The 12,460-nt window shown below is 47.8% G+C and overlaps 1 protein-coding gene across 1 annotated transcript; it reads left to right on the top strand.

Moving 5' to 3' along the window:
- Positions 1-8,605: 8,605 nt before the first annotated feature.
- On the top strand, positions 8,606-10,166 carry LOC101943948 (H(+)/Cl(-) exchange transporter 7-like). Its single transcript, XM_042851522.2, has one exon. The coding sequence runs from the start codon at positions 8,656-8,658 to the stop codon at positions 9,799-9,801; it is 1,146 nt and encodes a 381-aa protein (XP_042707456.2). The 5' UTR covers positions 8,606-8,655; the 3' UTR covers positions 9,802-10,166.
- The last annotated feature ends 2,294 nt before the right edge of the window (positions 10,167-12,460 follow it).

Raw genomic sequence — 12,460 nt, 5'->3', positions numbered from 1 at the left:
AGGGCAGCTGGAAGCTGTGGGCGAGAGAGGAGGAAAAGCTCTGCCTATGGCAGCTGGGAGATGCAGAGTTAACATGTTTCCCAAAGAGAAAGTGGGACATCCCCAGCTGCTCACCCAAGGAGTCCCCTTCCCTCCCCCCCCAGGCACGAGGCTGTTGCCCATCCCTGGAATCCTGAGGAGGGCCCCCGTCAGGAGTCTGTCACCTGTCACTGGAACCTTGCAGGGGGCCACCTGTCTCTGCTGTTGCCTGTCACTGGAACCCTGCCCAGGCCCCATTGGCTGCGAGCTGGAATCCCACAGCCCCCAGGGGCTGAAGCAGAGAATGTCATGGAGGTCTCTGGAAGTCACAGATTCTGTCACTTCCATGACCTCTGTGACATAAACGTAGCCTTAACCATAACCAACACAAACCACAGCTTGTCTGGGTTCCTTGGGTGTGAATAGCATCATGCTGCCTTTCAAATATATGCCCTTTTCAGATACCATGGGGTGGATCTGGGCAATAGCACCAGAATCCTGGGTACCCATCTCTCCTCAGAGCGAGGAAAATATGTGGCACTTCAGTAGGACACCACCACATGCTGCAGAGGATGGGTATGCTTTTAAGTAGAACAGAAGGATGGCCCAGCATCTTGCTCTCCTGGGCACAAAGAGAAGGGAGTGTTCTGTTTACATGGTGCCTGGGAGAAGGGAGGGTCAAAGAGCACAGAGACAAAGGTCAATCTAGAATAAGACAAGGGACAGCTGGGCAGGCTGTAGTGAAGCCCTCCTTCTTATCTGTATCTCAGTGGTAAGCAGCATCCTGGGTAAACTGCTTACCTGTCTTGGGAAAGGAGACACAGGTCTAGCAGCTGATGCTTATTTTTGGGAGAGCTAAGATGTCCCTGATGGTCTATAAAATCATGACTGGTGTGGAGAAAGTAAATAAGGAAGAGTTATTTACTCCTTCTCATAACACAAGAACTAGGGGTCACCAAATGAAATTAATAGGCAGCAGGTTTAAAATAAACAAAGGAAGTATTTTTTCACACAATGCACAGTCCAGCTGTGGAACTCCTTGCCAGAGGATGTTGTGAAGGCCCAGACTATAACAGGGTTCAAAAAAGAACTAGATAAATTCATGGAGGATAGGTCCATCAATGGCTAGTAGCCAGGATGGGCAGGGATGGTGTCCCTAGCCTCCATTTTCCAAAAGTTGGGAATGGGAGACAGGGGATCGATCACTTGATGATGACCTGTTCTGTTCATTTCCTCTGGAGCACCTGGCATTGGCCACTGTCGGAAGACAGGATAGTGGGCTAGATGGACCTTTGGTCTGATCCAATATGGCCATTCTTATGTTCTTATGATACATGCTGTGAGGCCTGATATTGTCGGGTACCATGATAGTTTTCCTTTAGTGAGATGTCTGTGAAAAATTTTCCAACATTTTCCGTTCATTCAACATGCAATCATTTCCCTTGCCTTATTTAAGTAGAGACAGGAGAATGAAACTTGGGAAAGATCCAGCCCAGGGGAACTCAATGCTAGACAATCTCCCGGGTGCTAGGTTGGCAGGAAACTGTCTTGGTTGAAAGGCATCAGAAAAAGAGACCAATCAGCTGTTCTATCAGAATAATTTGTTTGTGTGGTCTATTGCCTCCCTTGAATTGGTTAAAGTCCCCCCCCCCCCCCCCCCCCAAACACACAGCTGTCATGTAGTCAGCGACTTGAAGTAATGCACGGTCAGTATTAAATTAACTTGACTGAAAACTTCCACACCAGTGGGGGATCTGCAGGATCCTAACTGCCCATCCCAGAATCCTGATCAATGTGTCCTGATCTGGGATGGATCATTGGCAGAGGGGGCTGTTTTTCTCCAGTTTTTTCCCAGCAGGAACACTGAGCAGTTCTTCCAAGGAGGTTACATCAGCTAATGAGGTAGCTCTTCCATGCGTCTGGGGGGTGGCGGGTCGGAGTCAGCAAGTCTTTAGACTAGTGGCATCTTGTCTCTTGTAACAAGAACACAGCCTTTTCCCCTTTGGAACAGCACTGCCATTACTTCCTTACATGACCACTTTATGGGGGAAATTAAATTGTCCTAGTTAGACTTTAAATGCATTTATGACCCATTGGGATCATAAAACCACAGCAGGAAACAAACAGCCCTAATAACTCATGGGCACAAGCTTGATGCAGTATAGTACAGATGAATTTGTTGTCAGCCTAGGGGGCCACATAGCTTTAGGAAATGGATTTTTTACCTAAGCAGAGAGTCCAGTACACTTGTCTGAATGCTGAATGGGTATTTCACAGCAATGCGTCAACAACTGCCCTTAGAAAGAAGAAACAGCCTCTGCACAGTCAGGAAAATGGCAGATGAGCTGGCTATGAGATTTCACTGGGGGAAGTTTGGGAAACTGAGCTTGGCACTAGCCCAGTGCCTCACTGGCTTTAAGCCAGAGGTCACCAAACTGTGGGGCACACCCCGTAGGGGGGCATGGAGGAACGTTCAAGGGGGGCACGGCCTTGGCCCCCAGCCGAGGCTCCACTCCTGGTCTCGCCCCCAGCTATGGCCCAAGTCTCAGCTCCCTTAACCCTGTCCATGCTCCCCCTCCCCCTCCCGGAGCCGTGTTTCCGCTCCTGGCCCAGGCTGGGGGCAGGCGTGAACAGCAGGAAAGGGGGGCACGAGATAAAAAGTTTGGGGACCACTGCTTTAAGCCTATGTCTGCTGGGAATGCCCCTATTGTTAATCCTCCATTTCCACGTGTCTCTGATGATGCAATGAGAAAGAGAGCCCCAACATACTCATGATACTGATTTGTATGTTTCTAATAGCTCAGACAATGTGAGCTCTGCAAATAGAACGGGTGATCTGAGCCTTGCCCTGAACACATCAATCTAAAAGAGGCTGGATGTAGGCAGCTGAAGGGCAGATGAAGGGGTAAAGTGGTGAAGGCCATGAGCGCCCACATTTTGGTATCTCGGTGGTGTATTGTTTTGTTAAGATTAAACCCAAGCTAGCTACTATTAATTGGCTAGCTTGCTGTAGGAATCACGAGAGAGGTGGGTCTTCAGCAGGGATTTGAAGGCAGAGCGGGGACCGATCTTGCAGAAGGGTGTGTTATGTACTGGGGGGTGGTATGGAAGAAGGCACCCAGGTAGCTTTGGGGAAGCAGACAAACAGCAGGCTGAGGCTGGTAACACTGGCAGGGGTGGGGGACAAACTGAACGAAATAACCCCTCTGGACACAAGAGGAAGCCAGATTAAAGCAGGGTCATCCTAGTTCGGAACTGCAGCCCCATTGACACCAAAAAAGACTAAATACCTCATGACTGTATGGTAGCTTCAGCTCCATTTAGAAAATCTCCATGATAATTACAGATAGGGCCATAGTCCAAGGCCACAAAGGAGAGGGCACAGACCTTACGTGTAGGGCCGGTGCAAGGAAGTTTCGCACCCTAGGCGAAACTTCCACCTTGCGCCCCCCCCAACCCTGTGGCAGCTCCCCGCCTCCGCCCTGAGGCGCCCCCCCGTGGCAGCTCTTCCTCCCCAGGGAGCTGTGCGGCAGCTCCCCACCCCAGCTCACCTCTGCTCTGCCTCCTCCCCGAGCACGCCGCCCTTGCTCTAATTCTCCTCCCCTCCCAGGCTTGCGGCCCCAAACAGCTGATTGGCGCCGCAAGCCTGGGAGGCAGGAGAAGTGGAGCGGCCGCTGCGCTGGGAGAGGGAGTCTGAGCCACACATGTCAGCGCGCCGCCGGCAGCCCAGCCCAGGAACGCTGTAAAAAAAATTGGGGGCACCGCTTTTTGGCGCCCCCAAATCTTGGCGCCCTAGGCAACCGCCTAGTTTGCCTTAATGGTAGCACCGGCCATGCTTACATGATGGTGAGTGACATATTCATCTTGCTTTGGTGTCTAAGAGGAACAGCCCCCTTCCTTCTGGCCCGTGGGGCTGCACACCCCTTTCTAAGGGAACAGTCTGCTGCTGGTGCTCTAGCACATTCATAACTGAACCATTAATCACCTCTGCATGCAGAGACAGACCATTCAGAAACAAATCTTATTCCGCAGAGAGGGCCGGCCCTGGGTATTATCGGGTGAGCAGGCATCCCTCAGCCGGGGAGTGATTTATTCCATCTCTGAGAAAGGAGCCTGGAAATGATCTCCATTCACAGCAAATGTGGGTAAGAGTCGCATAGCGCCCTTGCCCCAGTGGCCAATTACTGGAGTCCCTGGGGTCTCTCTGACACTTGCCATCTGGGTTATGATCCCAAATTGCACGGCCTATTAGCTGTAAGGCATCCCAGGGAAAGTGCTGTGGGTACTGAACGCTGTGGTAGTTTGGCTCTGACATTACTCGCTGTCCCTCAGGATCTCTGAGTTGTGCATTTAAAGTAGCTCTAGGGCATTGGCCATTTTGACATCAGTTCCTACGTAAGTCCCTTCCCTGTCTGGATGCTTCTGTGCTGGAAACATCCCAGAGGAGAGGATGCACACACTGGGGAGGATGTGCTGAACTGGAATGATCAAGGATTAGCTTATTATCAGTGCCCTAGGAAATCAGTCAGGCTTCCCTCGCTTCCTGCATTTCTTGGCAGATACAAGGGAGCGTGTAAAGGTTACTTAGCACTCATCCTGCTAGAACATTAGTCCTGACCGAACCTGTGTGACAGTCAGCTCCAGGCAGCCTCTCTCACTGCTAGGACTGATGGAGCATCTGGGTAAAGTGTTAGGCAGGACCCCTTCATAGAGAACTTTCTATTAAAGCCTTAGATACTGCATCAAATGTAACAGGTAGCGTGGTATAGTCAGCAGACCCTTCCACAGTTGGACCGCCAAGACCAGAATTTAGGAAAACCCCATGTGGCGCTAGTCGACTATGTCACTAACTTGGCAGCTAGAGATCCAGGGCCTGTCTGTGCCAAAAAGGAATGTGTTTTATTTCCATTATAACAGATCCCTGCCTTGATCTACCGCGAAGGACACCAACGGGACTGTGGGGGCATTTCATGAGGGCCCTTTCTCTGAAGCTTTACATAGGACTTGCCATATTGGATCAGGCCTGTGGTCCCTCTGAACTGTTATGCAGATCAGATCCCTGGGATTCGGATCAGAACAAAGCTTTACTCTTTCTGGTGCTGCTCAGTCTGTCACTAGTCTCTCTGTCCCCTGACTTACCCTAAAAAAAAAAAAATTACTTGAACACTCCAGGGCTATGTTAGACAGGGGGGCTGCTCCTTTAAAGCTTTCTGAGCTACAACAGGTTGATAACAGTGCAACTGCTAATTATGGCCAGGCAGCATGTGGGTTGGTTTAAATCCCTTAGACACTTTAAAGTTCTCCTTGTAGGGAGTTTAAGGAACAAAGGTCGTAGTGGATGATATGTTTTTGCTTCTCCCTCAGGAAAGTAGATGAGAAACCAATTGCAGCAGGAAGTGGCTGCTCTGCCGAGGGCTTTTTGCTCAGAGCCTCTCCCTGCAGCATTTACACCCTCGCTTGTTTTTGTAACACAGTGAGAAGTTGGATCTATAGCCCCATGTCTAATTTCAATTAAATAGTCAGTGTTTTCCTCCTAGCAACCTAGGATTTACTTCCCTCCCCCCCGCCTAGAAGCTTTTCCTAGGAACTGACACTCAGTAACAACTGGGAGAGCATGAGCTGGAATGTGATAGTTTTATACCTTCTGGGGGCGGGGAGGGAGGCGGGGAAGATGTGGGGACCAATCCTGGTGCTTGATTAGCGAATCATTGGACTCTGGTTTGGGACGATGAAGACTAGTTACAGGTGGAAAGCTAACCAGGTCTAGTGAATGCCTTATATAGCTTAACCAAGCTAAGGGAGAGCTGGGTGTTAGTGTCCTCATTAAGGAGTTTTATTCTTCAATTTTTTAACATTGCTGTTTATAAGAATAAATTCTTTCTCTCTCATATATTTATTTCAGTTTAAAAAGAGATCCCATCCGAGGCATGAGGGTGCATATGCCATTCAGTTTAAAAATCCATTCACAAAAAGATCAAATTGATGCAGTGGCCACATTAAAAAAATTTCCTAATCAACCAAGACAAAGCCCTTCCCTAGTTTCTACTCCACAATATTGAACAGAGCTTGAAGAAATAGACAGGGCTGCCTTTATAACGTATATAAGATGCCATATCTGTACTGTATTCAAGAAAAAGCTGAAGCACTAATTTCATAGCTGGGATGATCAGAATACAAGCTTCCCCAAACTTCAGAAGCGTTTGGGTTCTGGTTTTGGCCTATTACACAGCTAGGCCTGAGCCATCAAGTCTGGATCCAAATAAAAGAATACATTGCTTGTGTGCACACTCCTAGGAAACAAATTAAAACAGAACCCTTTACCTGTGGCTTTTGTTTGCCATGGATGTTGCTATGTGTACAAAGGGTTTATTATGTAGAGCAATTTCTCTGCTTAGTTGTTTGAGCTCCAATGGCCCCTCCTGAGGAAGTATTGTCTCTGGGCTAGGACATGAATAATGTCCATTCTCTTCTAAGAGACATGTTCCTGGGCCCTTTTAAAACACGTAATGTCTTTATCATAGACAGTGCTCAGAGTGAAGGCTTCCTTCCATGGATGGTGCCCCCTGGATGTAGTCTACTTACAATCATAATTACAAGCACAATTCATGTGCTGCACCATATGGCCAGATAACGCGTGCTGCTAGCAGAAACTGCTGCCTTCACTGTCTCATTAGTGGTACACACACACACACACACACACACACACACACACACACACACTTTTCACCCTGCAGGCGTTTGCCTGAGTCTGGTACCTAGTTCATTAGTTGTACCATTTCCAAGCTGGTGCCTCAACACTTGTTGGCTGAGAGGTTTTCCTAATAGCCAACCTGTTATAATTAGCCAGTGAAACACAGACACATTTTCCTCTTGAATCACAGTGGAAAGGAAATACCTCTTGGTGTCTATGAACCTCCCTGTAGCAACTCCTGCCAATGTGTGTTCATTTAGCTCAGCAAAGCAGTGCTCTAGAGGCAGTGTTTCTAGTGGTTAGAGCACAAGTCTGGGAGACAAGACTCTTGGGCTCTGTTCCCAGCTCTGCCACTGACTATGGCCTTGGGCGAGTGCCCAAACCTCTGTGCCTCAGTTTCCCCACCTGCAAAATAACGGTAATGATACTTACCTATCTGAGGGGAGTGTGTGACACTTAATTCATGAAACTTTTGAAACTTTTGGATACGAGACAGCTCAATACAGTTGTGTCTGCGGCAATCTGGTGGTCAGTTAGAAAAGTAACAGTGGAGATTCACTGAGCCGTATGATTTGGGATTTCTCATGGAATCCCATCCCCAGAACAGCAGGGTTCAAGTGGCAGCGACATCAATCAATCAATGAAATAGTAAGTTGGAAGCATTCCAGCTTCAGAACATAGGGCAGTACACAAAAAGAGACTGTCCTTTGAGGGCAAGGTCTCTGAAAGCTGCTTTTTTGTCCAAACTCCCCATTTCATGGGAGACTCATGCACCACATGTATAAGTGTGAAGCCGTTATCATGCCTTTTTCATATTTGCTGGGCCATTCCCTTTTAATTCCAGCTACAGCTGGCTGGGAGTTTTCTGCCAAATTGTTTTTTGATGGAAAATATAGTATCTGCAAAACTGAAATTTTCCATGGGAAAATTTTGATTTTTGCTGACATTTTTCAATTTTCTGTCAGGAAAATCTGAATGAAATATTCTGGTTGGGGCCAACCTGGGTTGGGTCAATCAGAATTGAAACAATTTTGATTTGCCTAATCAAATCAAAATATTTTGGTTTGGGTTAGTTCAACATTAATCTGTATCTATCTGAGCTGCTGTGGTGCTTCATGGGAGCTGCGGTTTGTATGCTTCAAGTCCCCATTTTCCTCTATCGGACAGGGCTTCCAGCTGAACTACATTTCCCATGCTGTATTATAGTCTCCTCTCGGGTTGAACAGCATCATGGAAGGTCCTTGGCCCTGGTGCATCAGGGGAGATGTTGTTCAGCTGGGTAGCCTGGCCCACAGAGGGGAATGAGGGTGTCACACACTCTATGCACAACTCCCATGAAGCACTGTGACAGCTCTGGGAAACACAGACGAATGTCAAAAGGAAACAAAATGAAACAGTCTGATTTGGTTCCTCAAAACCTAAATGAAACATTCTGATATTTCTAAATTAAAATTTTCTGAACTTTCCATTCCAGGAACATTGTTGATATTTTGACATTTTGTCTCAATTTGGGACCAAAAAAAAAAAAATCTCAAAAAAGACCAGAATTTCCTATGGGATTAAAATTCCAATTTTTGACTAGTTCTAGTTAATCAATGTGGCCCATGATGACAAGTTAGCTCCAGCAAGGTTGAGACAGGGAGCTCTCTGTTGAGCAGTCACTTAAATTGCGGCTGACACCCGCCCCATTTCTTATTAAGAGCTTCTATCCCTGCGCAGGTACATTTATGATTGGAACATGATAAGCTGAGTCTTATCTCCCAAGCACCTTGGCAGCAGACCATAATGGCAGTCACATCAGCATTAGTAAGTGATTGACCTTAAACATAAAAGGAAAGCAGCAGTGACGAGTGAGGGGAGAGAAATGTTTTCTTCCTGTTTCCTAAAGGAGCCTTGATGGGCATGCAGATTTCACCTTTGTTGTACCGACAGCATCAGCTGTATCAATGACATTAGTTACACAGTATGGTGATGATCTGTGGTCTCCAATAGCATACATCAGGCCTGGCAGGAGTGCTGGTAAATCAAGGTTCATGTGCGTGTGGTGTGAAACAGAACAGTGGAAGGTCCACGATAAAGCAATGGGCTTGCTAGGTACACATCCCCTAAATCAAGTCAAGCTGCAAGGACATAAAATAATTGTATCTTACAATCCCATGACCCTGGGAATGTTCACCCTGATGTATTTCTTTCTGGCCTGTTGGACCTATGGGCTCACCGTGTCGGCAGGTGTCTTCATCCCTTCCCTGTTGATTGGAGCTGCCTGGGGACGACTCTTTGGCATATCGTTGGCCTACCTGACTAGTGGAGCGATCTGGGCTGACCCCGGGAAATACGCTCTGATGGGGGCCGCAGCGCAGCTGGGGGGGATAGTGAGAATGACCCTGAGCCTGACCGTCATCATGATGGAAGCGACGGGCAACGTCACCTACGGATTCCCCATCATATTGGCGCTGATGACCGCTAAGATCGTGGGCGACTACTTCGTGGAGGGTCTGTATGACATGCACATCCAGCTGCAGAGCGTTCCTTTCCTGCACTGGGAGGCTCCAGTGACGTCTCACTCCCTTACTGCCAGGGAGGTGATGAGCGCGCCCGTGACCTGCCTAAGGAGGATTGAGAAGGTGGGGACGGTCATGGACATCCTCAGCGACACATCGTTCAACCACAACGGCTTTCCCGTGGTAGAGAGCAGCCCAGACCCCACGCAGTTAGCGGGACTGCGAGGCCTGACCCTGCGCTCCCAATTGATTGTTCTTCTGAAGCACAAGGTCTTTGTGGAAAGAGCTAACCTGACCCTGGTTCAGAGGCGGCTGAAGCTGAAGGATTTCCGGGATGCCTACCCCCGCTTCCCCCCCATCCAGTCCATTCACGTCTCCCAGGACGAGCGCGAATGCATGATGGACCTGACTGAGTTCATGAACCCGTCACCCTACACGGTGCCCCAGGAGGCATCTCTGCCAAGGGTCTTCAAGCTGTTCCGGGCGCTGGGCCTGCGGCACTTGGTGGTGGTGGATAATCACAATGAGGTGGTCGGGCTGGTGACCAGGAAGGATCTGGCGAGATACCGACTAGTGGCCCGTGCTTTTTGAACCTTGGTTTAATTCCCCTCCCCCTCCTGAGCTGCATTGAGATGGCATCACAGCATTCCATGAAGCAAAGGAATAGACCCACCCAGATACATTTTCAGAAGTGGCCTTTAAATTATGCACCTGTAGTCTTGTAGGCACAAAGTTGTACATACAGAAAAAAAAAAAACGTCTCTGCATGCAGGTTAGATTGAATTGCCCTACTGGGGAGAACAAATGCCATTTGCTTGGCCAAATAAGTTGTCTGTGCATATAAAAACTTTGAAATGGCACTACAGCAATGCAAGTGAGGTATGTTTTAAAATGTGCCAGCAGGGTCTCCACAGGGCAATTAGAGTTCAGCATGTTAGCGCGCTCTATGGTCACCACATCCTGGGGCTTGGGCGGTGAATCCAGTGTCCCAAACCCCACTGTAATCTGACTCAGACTTTGTATATCATTATCGTGCATGTGCCTCAGGGGTGATGGAAAAGAATGCCCTGTGACATTCGTTAGATTTTTGAGTCACACACACACACAATATGTGGGTGCTATTTTGGTGGGGCAGTGCCCCCAATGCCCTTTATACGAGAGCCAGCACTGCACAGGGTGTTTTTACACACAGACTCCTGCATCCCCCAACCGAACGACTACTTTTCAAACTCTCCTGTTGCTGGACTTTTATGTTATGCTTATAGATGCTGCAAAGCTCCACCCATTAAGAATCACATTGTGGTTCCCATAGTAACTAACATCACTTCAAAGAGGAAAAAAGATGTAGGTTACTGGAAAAACAAAATGGACCAAAACAGAACAAAGTATGAATTTCGGGAGGAAATTTTTTGGGGGGCTGTACCCCTGATGTGTCCAAGATATACAACCAAGGTCATGAACACCTATGGTCTGAATTCTGTGAGCCCCATATTAGCAGCAGACTGAAATCAGCCAGTTTGTGAATCTATCAGCAAGACCGTTATTTTGTTAGTTGACTAGTTCTACTGTTTGCCACCCTTTGCATTCCTGCCTGGCCATGCGTCAGGCCAAGTCAAATCATTCCACTTTGTTGTTGTTCTTTTCCCATCGTTCAATCACAGAAAGGAACAGGAAATTGAATGAAATGTCCCTGTTTTATTCACCATTGCAACTCTGGGGCCCTGTGCTACCCCGCACAGGCTCTGCAATCAAAGATAATGCTGGCCTTCTCCATTGCACGGTTAATGAAAATGGGCCCTGTGCACTTGATGCGGTTCCCATCTATTTGTAAGTCATTGCCTTACTCCTTAAAGTGCCACCAGTCAGTTTAGACTTTCACAGCTTGATGGCACTCAAGGGACCCACTGGGTAAAGCTATACTGTAGTTCCCTTCTTCCTTATCATAGGAACATTATTTCTAACTAAAGATGGTCAAACAATTCCATTTAAAGGAGGTCGGTCATTGGAACAGGTTCACTGCAAAAGCCTGGCAGAGGCAAGCACACATGCTCCTTGTTGCCCTGCTGGGAGGGCATTCTAAGAGCTGCTGGCCCTTCCTGAAATGTTGTAGCACTTGGAGAAGTGGCAAGAAAATGCAAAGCTTTGTCTAGTCTGGGATTTCAAGGGATGGCATTAGTATATGTGAACTGACATTCTAAAGTCCAGTGTAGACTTTAACACGTGCTAAGCTGGTGAAGTTGAAGCCTAGGCTCCAATATGGTCATCAGTTAACACACACTGACAACATGTCTTCAAATTCCTAGTCAATACAAGGCCTTTGCCAAGGCCACAGAGCTTAGGTGCTGCTGGCTTCCAGTACTGCGCTCAGACCAATAGACCAGTCCTGTGGCAACGTGTACTCTACGAAGCACTGTTCAAATGCACTATGTCCTGACTAGCTTTGTCACTCCTGGGGTGAACTATGAAACTTTCCAGTGTTGCTTGGGATCGTTTAGTCAAGAGGAAAGCAAGTTTCCAGGGTCTGGTGTTTGAGTGCCACTGCAGCCATCCCCATAAAGGCTGGTTCACAGTTAGAGAGCCACAGGCAAGATACAAAGAGAAAGCTTGTCGGGGGAAGTTAAAGGGAGCAGAAGAGCGGAATAAGTTCACATCAGCTGAAGAAGCTGAGGGGCATAAGAAGAGCTTTTACAAAATGATCTTTAGCAGGAAAAAACAAAGAAAGGACATATAGAGATTTAAAGAGCAACAAAGCTCTGGTCAGTATAGTGCAACTAAGGAAGAGCTGGGCAAAGGAGAATATACACCTGTCAGCAGGTCGGAATGAGACGTATCCCTGAGGTTTGCTAATGAACTGCCTCACCCTCAACTGCTGGCAATTATGTTTTGAACAGTCAGGGAGAACTGGGCAGGTGCCTCCACCAGAGGCGGCCCAGGGGGCTGAGGAAAAGCAAAGGGCTAAGAAGGGAGAGGGGAGGCAGGGCCCACATCATGAGCAGAGGGCTCCGCTCCCACACAGCACTGAGAAAGGAAGCTGCTAGAACCCCATGTAGTGGTGGGAACGTGGCATTCTGTATTCTCATGACGGTGGTAGCCATCTGGCTGGCTAATTCAGGTTTATGATGTCCTTGGAGGATGTGAATCGCTGAATAATAATTAATAAATAATAATAATAAATAAACAAATAAAAACAGTTAAAAAAACCTTTAGGGAAGAAAAATGCACTTGCAGGATCCACAATGACATGCAAACC

The sequence above is a fragment of the Chrysemys picta genome, chromosome 8, assembly GCF_011386835.1.
Source record: "Chrysemys picta bellii isolate R12L10 chromosome 8, ASM1138683v2, whole genome shotgun sequence".
NCBI lineage: Eukaryota > Metazoa > Chordata > Testudines > Emydidae > Chrysemys > Chrysemys picta.
Note: the sequence above shows the minus strand (reverse complement) of the source record. Positions and strands in the feature narration are given on the sequence as shown.